This window comes from Grampus griseus (assembly GCF_964374135.1).
Source record: "Grampus griseus genome assembly, chromosome: 6".
Taxonomy (NCBI): Eukaryota; Metazoa; Chordata; class Mammalia; order Artiodactyla; family Delphinidae; genus Grampus; species Grampus griseus.
Window position 1 is genome coordinate 11,404,801 of NC_139000.1, and position 15,896 is coordinate 11,420,696.

The 15,896-nt window shown below is 39.7% G+C and overlaps 1 protein-coding gene across 1 annotated transcript in view; it reads left to right on the forward strand.

The window, feature by feature from the left end:
* Nucleotides 1-15,896, forward strand: part of DENND1A (DENN domain containing 1A) — a 293,403-nt gene that overhangs the window by 30,679 nt on the left and 246,828 nt on the right. The window contains exons 3-4 of the mRNA XM_082656160.1: nucleotides 644-724; nucleotides 4,633-4,686. Coding sequence (XP_082512286.1) covers nucleotides 657-724; nucleotides 4,633-4,686 — 122 coding nt within the window. The 5' untranslated portion in view covers nucleotides 644-656. The remainder of the gene's footprint in view (nucleotides 1-643; nucleotides 725-4,632; nucleotides 4,687-15,896) is intronic.

Genomic DNA, 15,896 nt, shown 5'->3' on the forward strand with positions numbered 1-15,896 from the left:
TGTAAGTTTATTACTGTTTTATCAGCACAGAGAATTCCACAGGGTGGGAGAAACAGCTTTTGGATAATTCCGTAAACAGTGTTCTTTTGAGCATTTTAAAGGTGAACCTGTTTTCAGTCGAAGAATTTGTACTGCTTTGCATTTCATTTTGTGGCTCAGTTTCACTAATTAAAATGCACAGCCACCATCCTGTATTCCATGCTGTTGTAGTAGTTCATTTTTAACTTTCCATAATTGGAGGCTGCTGTGTATCCAGTGAACACTCAATAAAATTAATTGAGGGTAATGATGATGAAGACAAGATCTATAGTGTCATCGTTATTTCTCCCTACCACCCCCGCCCTGTAAGCTGGGGTTGTTTGCATTTAAAAGTTGTTGCTATGGAGTTGAGAGGATAGATTTGCTGAGAGCTTATGGTATATGATCCATAAAAGGCGGTCATGGTAGGTGTCTCACTAAGTAGAAAATGTCAAACTTGGTGTGGGCGGATCTGTTTGGCTCTTTTATTGAGCCTAAGCAGTGTCTTTTGTCCAACCCTACTTGAATATCAAACCTATTTCTGTTGTGTGCCCAGACCTCCCTGCAGGTCTCTGACTAAGGGCTCAGCCCTGCCTTTGTTACTTAGGCCTTTTATTTCTTTCAGGAGAGTCAGTGGAATGAGCTTCTTGAAACTCTGCACAAACTTCCTATCCCTGACCCAGGAGTATCTGTTCATCTCAGCGTGGTAAGTGGCGGCAGAATATTAGCAATCACTGAGAAACCTTTCCATTATTAACAGTAAGAAAGAGCCAAATGGGATTGTCTTCTGTCATCCGCACCTTCCCCACCTCCAAGTACTCTGACACCTCAAGACAGGCCAGGGAGATGTATTTCTTTCTTTCTCTGGGATCCCAAATGCCCCCAGGCTCCTCTCTTCCTGGCTGTCATCCCGTCGCTATCATCTCCTGAATGGCAGTTGCTGGGCTTGGAATGGGATGGCTGACCCCTGCCTCCTCAGCCCCTGTGGGGCTCCTTGCCTCATGCTTTGCCCCCCAGCACTGCTGTGTCTGCCCCTTCACTGAAGCCCATCCTGCCACCCCTGAACCTTCACCGCCTTTCCCCTGTTTACCAGGGTAACCCCCCTTAGCTAAGGTTTTCTTTTTTTGCCCCAAGCAGCTTGTACACTTTGCAGTACTTAGTCACAAAACACGTTGGAACAACCTGTTTTCCTGTCTCCGCCACTGGACTGTACGCCCTCAAGGACAGGGATAGAGACTGTCTAGCACAGTTCCTGGCCAGATCGTTTCCTTGAACTCTTCTATGTGCATGCTATGTGGTCTGTAGTGTGCCAGGGTGGAAAAGCCTCTGAATTACAAATTGGGAGATTTCGATCCCCAAGTCATAGTTTTGCCAATGACCTGAGTGATCTTAATCAAAACCTTTAACTTCGTGGGTCTCAATTTCCTCATCTGTCAGATAAGGCATCAGATAAGGAGTTCTTTTCCATATTTCAGTTACTGCAGTTCTCTAGGTCAAACCCTTGTCACCACCTTCATCAGAATTCTCAGATGGATCCCCTTTGACCAGCTATTGATTATCCAGGGGCTATTTCCCCCATGTTGTGGGGTCTGAATGTTTAAGAAGTGTTGTCTTTCAGCTTCAGTAGAACCAGGTACAGTGTTGGTATTCAGTGGTAATTAACTTGGTATTTTCCCTCTTAAAGAAAATGAACATATAGGGGGGTTTTTTCATGATGATCACATTGAAAGCAATATTACTGCCAATAACTAATAATAGATCTGTTATATACTAAGTTCCTAATTTATGCCAAGTATGCATCTCTAGTGTTCAAAACAACTCTACAAATAGATATTAGCATTCTCATTTCATAGTTGAGGCTTAGAGAGAAAAAGATTCTTGCCCATCCAAGGTCGTGTGGTTAATAAGTGAGATCGGGGCTTTTAAACCCAGGGCTGACTTCCAAGCCTATGTTCTTTCCACTAGGCCATGAGTGTTGAAAGAAAGGGAGGAAAGAAGGAACTGGTAGAGGTTTTTGCTCATTTTAATGGAGCATAGGAAGGAAAGAAACCTTTTTCCAGAAATTTGTGTAAGGAAGAGTGTCTGGAAAAGATGAAGAAATGAGCTTTAAACCTGCCCCAGTCATTGCCACATAGCGAAGCAACTTTGCCTTTGTCTCTGTCCCTTTTCCTAAGCAGCTTGATCTCACCGTTTCAGTCTGTAATGACATCTGACAGGTAGCTGGGGAGTAGCCTGGGTGGGTCACCAGCTACTGGGGAGGAAGGGCCTCTCCTTCCTTTGAGTGGCTGCCAGGCCTCAAGGACAAGCCATCGCAGGGGCAGGAAGAACTGTTGGGGGTGGGGACGGGTTGCAGCTGTTTCATGCCAGTGGTTTCTAGGAATGTTTCTGACCTCCTCTGGTCCCAGCATTTCATGGGCGATGGAGCAAGACAGAATCTCAAAGGACAGCCTGGGGAGTAGTTGGTTTTGGAATTGAGTAGGCTCACTATTTACAATCTGTTGCATTTGTAAAGGCAGATATTTTCTTCTTTCCTCTTCACAAGGAATTCCTCTCTCCATGTTGCATTTCTGAAGGGTTAGTCTCAACTGTATTATAGAGCCTGAAAAATTGAAAAATGGCAGTCTTGGACTTTCTGTCTTGAGTCACGAGAGAATGTTTCTGTGTGTCTTCTATAGGTGATTGAGAAAAATAGGAATATAAACGAACAGTTGAGAGAGTAATAATAATTTTCTATTAAAATACCATTTATGGAATGCTAGGCACTTCACATATATAACATTTATTCTTCACAGCAGTTCTGAAGTAGGTATTACAATTCCCATTTACAGGTTAAAAAATTGAGGTTCTGAGCTATTAAGTGAAGTGGCCTAAGATCACATAACTATTAAGTGTCTGACTCTGTGGTCCCTGTCCTTTCTCCCTCACTGTGCCGATCCTTATTCTGTAACTCCATCACCATGTGGACTTCCATTACTGAACATTTCCTGGGACTCCCTTTTAGCCATTTGGTATAGAATTTGGTATCTCATGGCATCAAATTTAACCTGTATTTTACTTTTATTATTTTAATCCTCATTGTTGACTTGAATTAATTAACTAGTTTCCAGTTAGTTTCCCATAACTAATATGCTACATAATCTCTGTCATAATGCTTCATAGATAATGTTTTGACACAAACCCACAGATTTTGGAATAGTGCACTGCAGGGGGTGTTTTTTAAGTTATCTTTTAATTTTTTTTTCTTTTTACTTTTCAGTTTATTAGTTTAATTCAAATGGCTTTAGCTATAATTTCCTCATTAAAAAGCACAGGTATAACAGTCTGTTATCGTGGAAAGAGCATAGCTCTAGTTATGCAGACCTGGTTTCAATCCTAGTTCTGTCACCTACTAGCTGTATGACCTTAAGTCACTTTACCTCTCTAAGCCTTAATTTACCCATTTGTAATATGGACATAATATCTATCTTAAATTTTGCTGTGGAAATTAGAGATACTATTTATAAAGTACCTGATATAAAGCCTTCCATGCAGCAGGTGTTCATAAATATCTGCTGAATATTAGACAAATAGCTTATACTGTTATTGTTGCCATTTTCGTTATTGCAGTTGTCCCCCAGGCCTTTCATTTCAGGAAGCCTGTACAACTCATTTTTCCAGAGACCTACTTATTTTGCAATTATCCAAGAATGGGGAGTGGGGAGAACTTCCTGAAATGTCACTTGGGGGTCTAGGTTTGAACTTTGGCCATGGCTAAGCTGACTTTCTCTGTATGTGACCCTTCCTGGCCTTTGCACAATCCCTTCTTTAATTGGCCAGCACCAGGCTCTTTCCATTCCTGCTTGCCATTGTTCTCTGAGTCTTTAGTAGCACGGAGGAGGTGTCATCAGTTCAGCCTGTTTTCATTTAACTCAGAGACACATGCTTGTTACAAACATGGAGATGCCTCCTTGAAAGTTCTCTGAACAGGTCAGGTTTTCAACTCCACTGAGTCTCCAGCTCCCTTCACTGGAATTTGCACTGGAAGTCAGGAGGCTTATTTGCAGAGCATGCATAGTGGAGAGACTTTCTCCACTGTTAGCCATCTGCAGTGTCTCAGGGCAGCAGTCCTTCCACTGGAGCTGTCCTTAACATCCCTTGGGCCTTCGGGGCAGATTTGGCCCGCAGCTTGTAGATGGATATAATCTCAGGTGCTGAAATGAAATGGCAGCTTTGGTTGGTAAAGACCATTCCTAAGTGAACCTAGTGATATTTGGTCCCCAGTGTCCACTTGCCTCACCGAACAATAAATTATGAAGTCTGTAGCTTTCATGTGTTCAGAAACCTGCAAACATCGTGAAAGAATTTGGCCTTTAACTTCCTTGAGCTGTTCTTTTGTATCTCAAAGAAGTTCCTCTTTCATAGAAAAGAACTCCATCTACCAAACGAATGATTTAATGCATCTGGCTTTAATCCAACATTATCCTAAGGAAATATTCCATAGACTGTTCTCTATGAGGGAAACTCTGTTTCTTCATCTGAGTGAGGAATTATCTTCAGATCATTTACCTGATTTCTGAATAATGTGCTTGTTACATACTTTTGCAGAAATAAATAGCTTTTGTTTTTCTTTTCCAGCATTCTTATTTTACTGTGCCTGACACCAGAGAACTTCCCAGCATCCCTGAGAATGTGAGTACTTGGACAGGGGTGGATTAAATTTTTATTCCTCTTTGTTTTTTTTACTAATTTTGAAAGAAAATAAAAGGATATATTTTCCCATTATAAAAATAATGCATTATGAAAGTAAAACCAAATAGAGAATATTTTAAAAATATAGAAAGTATAAAGACAAGGAAAGATCATTATTCATACTTCTCAAAGGTAATCACCTATTAACATGTTGATGTCTCATTGTAGTCTTTTTAGAATGTATTATTTACATAGTTAGAATCACCTATTACATAAGCATTTTGCCATTTCATTCACAGTCATTTTTGTTGGCTGCATAATATTCAATTTGCTATGTAGCTTATTTAGCTATTTCCTCGCTGTTGTGAATTTAGGGGTTTTTAGTTTTTGCTGTTGTAAATAAAATGCTTCTATGTAAAGAACTTGCCATATAAAGATTTCTTTATTAGGGTAGATATACTCAAGTAAAATTATTTTCCTACTACATTTCTATATTGACTTTTAAGAAAGTAAAAGTAATTGTTGGTAGAAGTGTGAGGACCCCCATCCCCACCTCTTAAAGACTTAGCAGTGAACTTGAGTCTGAGGGAGCAGAGGGTAATATTTGCCCTCTGAACAAGCCGAATGACGTTATCTAGCCTAGGCTTAAGACGTATTTTCAAAATGTTTTACTCGGATTGTGAATAGTACTACGTAGAATTAAATATAGAATCACCACCACTAAGGCACTTGGTTGCTTTTTAAATTGTGGCAAAATGTACATAATGTAACATTTACTGTTTTAACCGTCTTTAAGTATATATTTCATTGGTAAACACATTCACATTGTTGTGCAACTGTCACCAACATCCATCTCCATTTTTTCATCTTTCCCAACTGAAACTCTGTGGCCATTAAATAACCCTTTAAACAACAACTCATTTCCCTCCTCCTCCCATCATCACCTGGCAACCACTATTCTTTCTGTCTCTATGAATTTGATTACTCTAGGCACCTCATTTAAGTAGAATCTTACAATATTTGTCCTTTAGTGTTTGGTGTACTTCACTTAGCATAATGCCTTTGTGGTTCATCCATGTTGTAGCATGTGTCAGAATTTCCTTCTTTTTTTAAGGCTGAATAATATTTCATTATATATACGTAACATACTACGTTTCATTTATCGGTCGATGGACGCTTGGGTTGCTTCCACCTTTAGGCTATTGTGAATAATGCTGCTTTGAACTTTGGTGTACAGATTGAACTTCGTGTTCAATCTTTTTGATTCTTTTGGGTATGTACTTGATTACTTTTTTAAAGTACTGGAATAAGTCAGGTAATCACATTTAATTAATGAAGTTAGGCTATAGTGTTGTGATTAGGTAACAGTCTTAATAAGCTGGGATTGTCGAAGATATTCACAAAGTTTACTATCTATGTGATTAGGCTCTGGTGGAAAATATTGCTTTTTTTTGGTTTGACATTAAGTAATAAAAAAATCCACACCACAGTTACCATTTTAACAACAATAGCTAATGTTCATTGAGTACTAGTGCTTGTCAAATAAGGTATTCAATGCTTTACCTGTATTTTCTCATTTACCTCTCATAATAAGCTTAGGTAGTCAGTACCCTAATTATTATTTTATATAAGGAAACAGAGGTCCTGAAAACTTAAGTAACATGTTCAAGGTCCTACAGCACAGAAATGGTAGAACTGGAATTCAAACATTGATCTTTCTGATACTAGAAACTGAGTTCTTATATATTGTTTTACACTTTGAGCCCATAATTTTACCTTTCATCTCTCAAAAAATTCCATTGAAATGATAAGAGAACTATAAAATTAAGGAGAAAAATGTCCACGTAATGGCAGAAGGAGCCACCATGAGGTAGAAAATTTGAGGAATTTCTGCAACGTAAAGGAGATGGTTATTGAGCAGTCAAGAGGGTGTAGACAATGAAGGAACCCAAAAAGAACTGGAAAAGTCCTGCAGAAAGAGCAGAAGCCAGGGCTGTGGCATGGAACATTTATAAAAATTGATTATGGGGCTTCCCTGGTGGCGCAGTGGTTGAGAGTCCGCCTGCCGATGCAGGGGACACGGGTTCGTGCCCCGGTCCGGGAAGATCCCACGTGCCGTGGAGCGGCTGGGCCCGTGAGCCATGGCCGCTGAACCTGAGCGTCCAGAGCCTGTGCTCCGCAATGGGAGAGGCCACAGCAGTGAGAGACCCGCATACCACAAAAAAAAAAAAAAAAAAAAATTGATTATGTGCTAGATTGCACTGAAGAATTCAAAACAGGAAAACTCAAACTCTTACAGGCCACTGTCTTTTATTACAATGAAATAAACCTAGAAATTAATGATGAATAAAGATTTAAAAAATATTCATCTACTTGAAGGAGTGGTTGGGTCAAAGAAGATAAAACATTGAAATTGGATATTATTTAGATAATAATAATTATCGAATAATTAGTGAGAACACTGAACAACAAAAACCTAACAGATTTGGCCAAAACTACTCTTGTGAAAATTCATAGCTTTGGATGCTTTCATTATAAATAATAACTTTAGAAAATTATGAACTTGACTTGCAATTCAAGAAGCCAGAAGAAGGATAGCGATAAAAAAATCCGAACTTGAAGAATAAATTACAATGTAATTAGTTAGAAAATATTGTTAAAGTAAAATTGAAAAATAGACTTTTTAAAAACTAAATTTCTAAAAACAACAAAATAATCTTAGACGTATGCAATAAATTTGAAAATTGTGATAATATAAAATTTTCTAGAAAAATGTAACTGATCCAAGTCACCCTAAGAAATAGGAAATATGAGTATAGAATCATAACTTGGAAAGATTAATGGAGTTCTATTGACCTTCTCCACCCCTCGCTGCTATGAATGTGTCAGGTTTAGTTGGTTATATAGGCATGATAAGGAACAGATATTATTACTGTTTAAACCATTCCAAGTCATAGGAATGGTATGTATATATGTGTATTATAAGCAGCAAAAGAGGGCTTCCCTGGTGGCGCAGTGGTTGAGAGTCTGCCTGCCGATGAAGGGGACGCGGGTTCGTGCCCCGGTCCGGGAGGATCCCACGTGCTGTGGAGCAGCTGGGTCCGTGAGCTATGGCCGCTGGGCCTGCGCGTCTGGAGCCTGTGCTCCGCAACGGGAGAGGCCACAGCAGTAAGAGACCCGCATACCGCAAAAAAAAAAAAAAAAAAAAAGAAGCAAAAGAAAAAATCATTGTAATCCCTGAGAAAGTCATGTTCTGAGTTTTTCTTTTCTTCATTTCTGTGATAGTAGTAGTTTTCAAGTTGTTCTACCTGGAGCCCTGCCTGAGGTTCTTTGGGACATGGGAAGGACTGAGGGAGCTAAACGGCTGACCCACCAGGGCATGGATGCTTCTGCTTTATTCAGAGCAGGTTCATTTCTATCTACTTAAATTGGGAATTCAGTAATATTTTGTTTGAGATAAAAGGGTTCTTTTGATTTTTTTTTTTTTAAAGCTTGGAAGCTACATTTTAAAAAACACAATGGGGGAGGATCATATCAATTATATACCTTTATACCTGCTTTTTCTATGACAATGTATTATGAAAATTTACCTGTGTTATGAAAAATTCTTTACAAATATCTTTGTTGTAAAAAAAATCAAACAATTCAGAAGTACATATTAAAAAAAGTGAAAGGTCCCACATTACCACCATCCCAGCCCCACCATCCCTCCCCCACCCCAATCCCATTCTCCATCCAGAGTTTGATGAGTGTCATTTCAGACCTTTCTCTGTGAATTTACATGTTAAATGTATGAATCCTTGTGTGTTGTAGACATTTTTTTAGACATAAAACAGTACTATTCATACTGTTTGGCAACTTATTTTTTTAATGTACTCTCAAAACTGTTCATATCTTTCATCTATGTTAAGTGATATTTTTATTTAATGGTATTTTATTCTTATGAAAGTAATACATATTAACGGCTTAAACAAACATGTAGTATCACATAATTGTTGATGAAGTTTCCAAATTTTCCTTTATTCCCGTTCCCCAGAGGCAGCTACCTTCAGGTTTTTAGCAGTTGTAGTATTCTCTCCATGTGTTTACCTGACATGCTCATATTGCTGTTGTTAATTTTTCTGTTTCAGATAACAGTTATTGACTTTCTCATGGAAGATGAATTTAGGTCTTTTATTACCTCTGATCCCCTCTCCTCCAGAAACACACATATACATAAAGTATCCTTTTCTCACTCACGTTTCCCCTCCCCCATCCTTTCTCTGTCTTCAGGAAAAAATTTAAATCAAAAGTTAATGTTTACATTTCAATGAGCAAGCTGAATCATATGATAGATTATGATATGTTTTCTTTCTTATACTTTTGTCAAATAAGAGTTCCTGGATTTCACATCTTACTACTTATCTTATTCCTTTATTTTGGTGAAACATTTTCCAGTAGTTTCCTGACAGTGTTGGGGGCAACATGTTTAGACCTTGCATGACTGCGAATGACTTTATTCTACTCTAGATAGGGTTGGGAATTACCCTCAGAGCTTTGAAGACATAGCTCCATTGACTTCTAGATTTCACGTTGAAGCTTAGAAGTCTTGATCCATTCTGATTGCTGGGGTCTTTTTTTGTTTTTATTTTGGGTGGGGTTTTTTTGGATCCTTTATTTGTCTCTAGTATCTTGAAATTGTACAGTGATTTGCCTTGCTATGGGTCCATTTTCATCTACTGTGCTGGATATTTGGTGGACCCATACAGTCTGAAAATTCATGTCCTTTAGAGCTGGGAAATGTTCTCATATTATTTCTTTGAAAAAATTCTTCTTTATTTTTTTCTCTTTTCTTTCTCTGGGGTCTCTATGGTGGCATGTTAAGCTTCCTAGTGTTGATCCTTTAATTTTCATAACTTTTCTATTTTCCATGTCTCTTTTGGTCTTCTTTCTACTTTCTTCAACTAATCTTTCCACCCTTTTGAATTCTTTACTTCTGCCATCACTGTTAATATCCAAGAGCTTTTTGGTGTTGTACAATAGATTATTCATTTTTTAATGGCATCTTGTTTCATGGGTACAACATTTCTTCTTATTGCTTTGACACTGTTATTCATAAATTTAAAATTTTTTTCTTCTCTTTGCATTGTTTTCTTGCTTAGAGGTCCTCTCTTCTGTTTGTTTTGTTCTGTATCTTTGATTGTAGAGGCCTTTCCTCAAATAGGTGCCCAATCCTATCTGAGTGAGGCCTTAAAAAGCTAATTGGAAGCTCTGTGTTCATGAATGGGGCTTGTTACCTGGTGGGCTTTACTGTAGATCATGGCTTAGAGGCCTGGCTACTGGGGATGAGGGGAGGATTTTAAATGTCAATATCAGAATCTTTTCTTTTGGACTAGTCAGTTTTCTCTTGCCAGTGACTGTAAGCTTCATAACACGTGTTCTGGAAGCTGAGTGGGGTGGTAAGTTATAGGATATGAACATTTAACATGTATACTTTAAGCTCCCCTCCCATTTTTTGTTTAATTCTTTATCCCCTGTCCTCAGCTGTACCTAGTGTTCCCAAACCTTTCTGGTTACTAGAAAGTAAACAGTTTTTCCTCAGGAGGGGTGCCAAAAGGCCAGTTGACTAGCTGAGTGAGGTGGGAGAGGAGAATCTTGGGATCGAATTACTCTTCTTTTTATCGCCACCCTTCCCCTAGCCTTTAGAGGTGCTCGGTGTCTGCAGTTCCTGAACTTTTTTGGAGTTCTGTGGTGTAAGTTGGGTTGGATGCTTGCTGCCCTGTGCCCCGGGCCCAGCCTTTTCTGGGCTGCCAAGTCATTCTTCTTTAGTTTCTCAACTAAAGTTTCGGTTGACACTCTTGAAGAACCAGATCATTCTTTGTTGTGCAGGATCGTTTTGTATGTTGTGGGGTGTTTAACAGCATCCCTGGGCTCTCTCTACCCACTGTAAGATGGTACCCGCCCCCCCCAGCTGTGACAACCAAAAATATCTTCAGACATTGCCAGAAGCCCACTGGGGCGAATGACCCAGGTTGAGAACCATTTATTTAATAACATCTGGCTTCCAAAAAATTTGACATCTCTCTTCCATTACTATCTTTTCTCCTGTTCTTTGAGGTTTACATCTTTTAAAATTATTTCATTGTGACTTTTCCTGGCAGGGGGTGGTGAGGATTGCATGGTATCAGGAGAGAGAAAATATGTATTAAACAAATACATATGTTTAATCCACCATATTTTACTGGAAATCCCCACATATTTTAACTATGTTTCACCTACTAACAGACATTTAGATTGTCTCTAATGTTTTGCTATTATAACAATGTTATAATAACAATTATTGCGTAGGTTAAGTTCATCTTTCTATTTTTTAATTTTAAGGACTGAGAATTACTCAAGAACTTTAAGGTACCTGAAAGTCCTGACAGTTTCTCAATTTTCAAAACCACAATTACTGAGATTAGACATAGTGTAGGAAAAAAAAAATTTATCTTCTTCATAACCCCACCTCCAATTCCTGTTTGCACTGTATGCTATCTCCCCTGCCCCCGCCATTAAAAAAAATTTGCATTCCCTCTGCTGGTTTTGCCACTAATGAACCAATTCCCTGTGTATGACCCATTGTCCCCTAAATCTTCCTTTGCAGACCAGTAAAAGGCTGGCCTTGTTTGTTTCTAAGTGAGAATAATAAAAACAATCTGCCAGACTCCTAACATACATGGTTCCATTTAAATCCTTACAGCTATTCTGTGAGAGGTAGACGTGAGCCTCATTTTACATGTGGGGACCCAGGGCTCACAGGCCTGAGGTTATAGCACAAGGTCTGCTTCCAAATGGGGTGTAGTGACCCAGGTTTGTAAGGAACCAAAACATTTTGTTTCCATTATACCCCCCTGCGTCCCTACAGTTGACTTTTGATATTCATGAGGAATGGAAAAAGGAAAAGAAATGATTTTTCATATTTCAAGTATGAAATGAAGCAGGAAAGCTTTTCCTCTAAGGAGAATCTGAACTTTTGTAGGACCAATTTGTGTGATTTTTGACATAGAATCGCTATTGAGCTCTAGCCATGTTGAAATTTGCATTTTAATCTCTTGGCAGGTTTTCAAGGATTAATTTAAAATGACTGAATTGCTGCATTGCAAATTGAAACAAGCAATAACGAAGGGGTTGTTAATATGATATAGTCTGCTGTAGTGGAAAGAACATGAGTTTTGGAGACAGCCAGACACTGGGCTCCACCACTCTGGGACCTTGGGATACTTACTTATATTCTCAAGCCTCCTTATCTAATAAAGGAAAGTGGGAGGAACAAGTGAACTATTACATGTAAAGTTCCAAGTTCAATGCCTGGTGCCACAGAGATACTGCTTTTGATGGTCCTTTCTTTCCCTTTGTCCTTCAGCTTTCCTAAAATTCTAGTCTTAACCTCTCTTGAGTTGTGGCCAAGGGCTAGGGAGCATTACTTCTTGGAGCTTATCTTTTCTTGGTTTTTGCTGACATTTTTGGTTGTGAAGAGCAACACTTTTCATGGAGTGTATGTTTGGCCACAAAAGTCTCTTAGCAGCCACCATTGACTGGAAATGGTACAAGAAATAGAGTCCAGGACTCTAGTGCCTGTCATGTGGGAGATGTTGTGTACACATTTATTGATTATCTCCTCTTAGGGACTTCTGAACTAAGAGAATAAGCAAAGAAAAGGGTAAAAGGACTTTGGGATATGGAACTTGATTCTGTCAGCAGATAATTATATTCTTCTGGACAGCTTCAGAGAAGGGTTAATGTGAGAGAGAGAAAGGAGGTAGTATTGATTGAACACGCACTGTGGATCAGATCAGGTACTATTTGTTATATCATGAAATCTTCACAGCAGCCTTACAGTATGGTTGTTATCCCTGATCTGAAGAGGAGATAGAGCCCAGAGACATGAAGTAACTTACCCCTAGCCACCCAGCCAGTAAATGCTAAACCAGCATTCACGCTCAGGTCAGTCTGATTCCATCACCAAGACGCTGCTGGGTCCTGGGCCTCTGCTCCTTGGCTCCCAGTACCTTCCTAAGAAATCACTCATCCTAAGTGTAAATTATAGAATTAATTGTGTGACTGTTTTTATCAGTTCTCCTTCCATAAGGATAGGGATCAGATTTTTTCATCACTGCATCTCCGTAATTAGCACTGTACCTAGAACAGAGTAGATATTCAGTACGTATTTACGGAATGACTGAATGATTGAATGAATGAATGAATTAGCAATGCAGTCACTCTCAGGAGAAGGAAAAATAACAGTTCCTTTCACTTGGCTTTTGGGCCAGTGCGTCTGCAAGATGTTAATGAAAAGCAAATGGAGAAAATTAAGTCTTTCCACTTTCAGATCCCTGTTGAACTTAATTCTCATTATTTCTACAATTTCTGTGTAAAAATATTTTCTTCTTTTTCACTGAAAAACTATCACTATGTAATTGCTCTTCAGGGTTTTTTCTGTCTATCAAGTTAACACATGTAGGAGTGAATTTTATACAGGCAATAATTAAATGAGCATAAATCTTTATAAATTTAAACAGTTGACCTGCATTTTAAAAAAAAGTCACAGATCATGAACAGATATGTATTCATAATTACATTGTAAACTGGCTCTCTAAGGAATTTTTTTAGTGGCCAGGGTTTGAAGTTTACTTTTGATTAATGGATAATCATATAGACCTTCTTTTAGAATATTAAACAAACCTGTCTTAATTATCTGGCCTGTGTCATACCAAGTGGTTAATGATGCGAGGAAAGCATTTAGAACGGACAGTTACATATAACATTGCCCAGACTCCACTTTGTCAAAAGATGCACCATGATATAGAAAAGATTTATGAACTCATCATGACTTTCAAAAATAAACAAAGTTGAAGTGGTAGTAGAAGACCTATTTTCAAGTACTGAGATTATAGAGAATTCCATTGTTGCTGTTAAGAGTTGTCAGGTAATTGTTTATTCTAATGGTTTTTCCATTCATACAGAGGGATAAAAGTTGACCTCCGGGTAAACTCTGCTTTCTTTCCTATAAGATACTTCTCTGATTTGATTGCTTGTGTGAGTTTGTGGGATTCTTCCTCAAACAGATTATTTTAGAATCCAAATTTATAATTTCTTTTTAAGAATCCTACACAACTAAAATGACCTAAATTCTTATTTTAAAAAATTAATTGAGGATTTTAAAGGTTTACATTATGGTAAAATAATCTGAGCAAGAGTTATTTCAGGAAATAAGGCCCTTGGACAAAACCAGCCTCTTGCCTTAGAAACCTCCTCCAGACACAGTACAGTAAGTCTTTATCATCTATACTGTGTATAAAGCTGAGAGTGACAAAGACTAATAAAATGACAGACCGTGGGGCGGACTAGCATCTGTTTCGAAGGCTCCAAGGAGTACCCAGCTTAGAGTCAGTTCTTTAGTTTGGGGATTATCTCATTTCCCTAAGGTACTGAACCTAAGACCCTTTTTCTCTGAGCCCCACTGTATCCCCTCCCTTCCGAGGCCCATTCCACCTCCCATCAGCACCCCCACCCCCACCTGCTTCCTCACCCGGGGCGTGGATCGCAGTGAGCCTGAAGTCCCCAGCCACCTGGATCGGCACAGGAGCCAGCAGGGACAACTAAAAGGGAGCAGCCATTATGGGGCTTCTCCTGGGGGAAATGGGGTTCTGCCAAGTGTCTTCCTTTCTTCTTTGTCTGGATTTAGAGCCACAGAGAGTTAGAGCTGGAAGTGTTCTTCCGCGCTGTTGCTTTTGTAGAAATGAAAAGCCTGGAGAGCCTTGTACGTGCCTCTTCTGAAGCTCAACTTCCGGGCTGCTCTTTCTCTGTTAACCAGAGACCTTTCTCGGACTTGAGCCCTGTTCGGCCTGGAAAGTGGTCAGCTTTGTGTCCCTGCTACCCAGCCCTACAGAGTGGGCCCAAATAATAATTACTAGGCATATAGGAGGATGCTCAGAGGCACATAACTATATGTAACTGAAAATATGCTTAAACTCCATGAATAGAAAAGGAACGTTCTTCCTTAAGCCTAAAAACTTACTAGCACTGAGAAAACTGAGCCCTTTTGAGCATGGACACTGGGAAGTAGTCTGTCTAAGCAAGGTTTTCCTTTTTAGCAAGTGAGTCACATGGAGGAGTAATTGTCAGGGAATAAAGGGGGTGGTTATTTAGGCTTCGCCATGATGGCATTATAACCCAGGACACTGGGCCTAAGACTAGGTGGACAGCAATACCATGTTTGACAGGATTGATGGTTCTTTAGAAGGAGGATTGATCCTTCATTAAAAGACTGGACTCTCCCTTTAAAAAAAACTTGTTGGGCAAGTGGACAGATGTCGAGCACAGGAACCTGGAAGTCTGGGCCTTGTCCCAGATCCTTCCTGCCCCCTTTCAGAGTCTGATCCATTGTCAAGTCCTGTGATTCCACTTTACAGAGATCTGTGACATTCATATTCAAAGCTTTTATCTGAATAGCTTGTACTCATTCTTTCCCTGAATGTGGCAGTAGCCTGTTAGCTGCTTGCCCTGCCTCCGGCTTGCCCTCTCTTGTGCATCCTCTCCAGGACCTCTAGGAAGATCTTTCTGCAACAGGATAGGACCATCCTGATTCTTCAGCAGCTCCTTGTTACCTCCCTGTTATTATCAAGTCTAGGCTCCCACAGGATCTGAACTCAGCTCCCCTGCCCCGGCACACTCCCTGCCCTGCACCCTGCCCTTCACTCCACTGACCTGCATAGAGCTGCTCTCTCCCCCTTGCCTCTGGCTGGAACACACTTCTCCCCCTGTCCCCTAAGTGAACCCCCTGTTGGGAGGCCCAGAGAAGTATCTTCTCCTGTGTCAAGTCTTCCCCAGCCTTCCCCCCATATCCATCTGGCAGAGTTGAATCTTCCCTTCTCAGCCAGCCCTGGCGCATGTCTAGCCTGGATCACAGTTCTTGGCATATGAGGTTTCTGGGTCTAACGCTGCTCCTAGAAAATGGGGATCATGTTTAGTTAATCTCTGCAGGCCTAGCTCCCAGGGTGGTACTAAGCACTTAGTAGGAGTCAAACAGGTGTTTGTTGACTGGCTGATTATAGGAGACAGAAATGGAAGATTGAAGACTTAGTTCCACTGAAGCCAAATGCTGGGAGAAAGTGGCATACCTGTGTTTTTTAATAAATATAAGCTCACAGTGTGTTCTGGCTACAGTCTTAACTTAGGACAACTTGCTG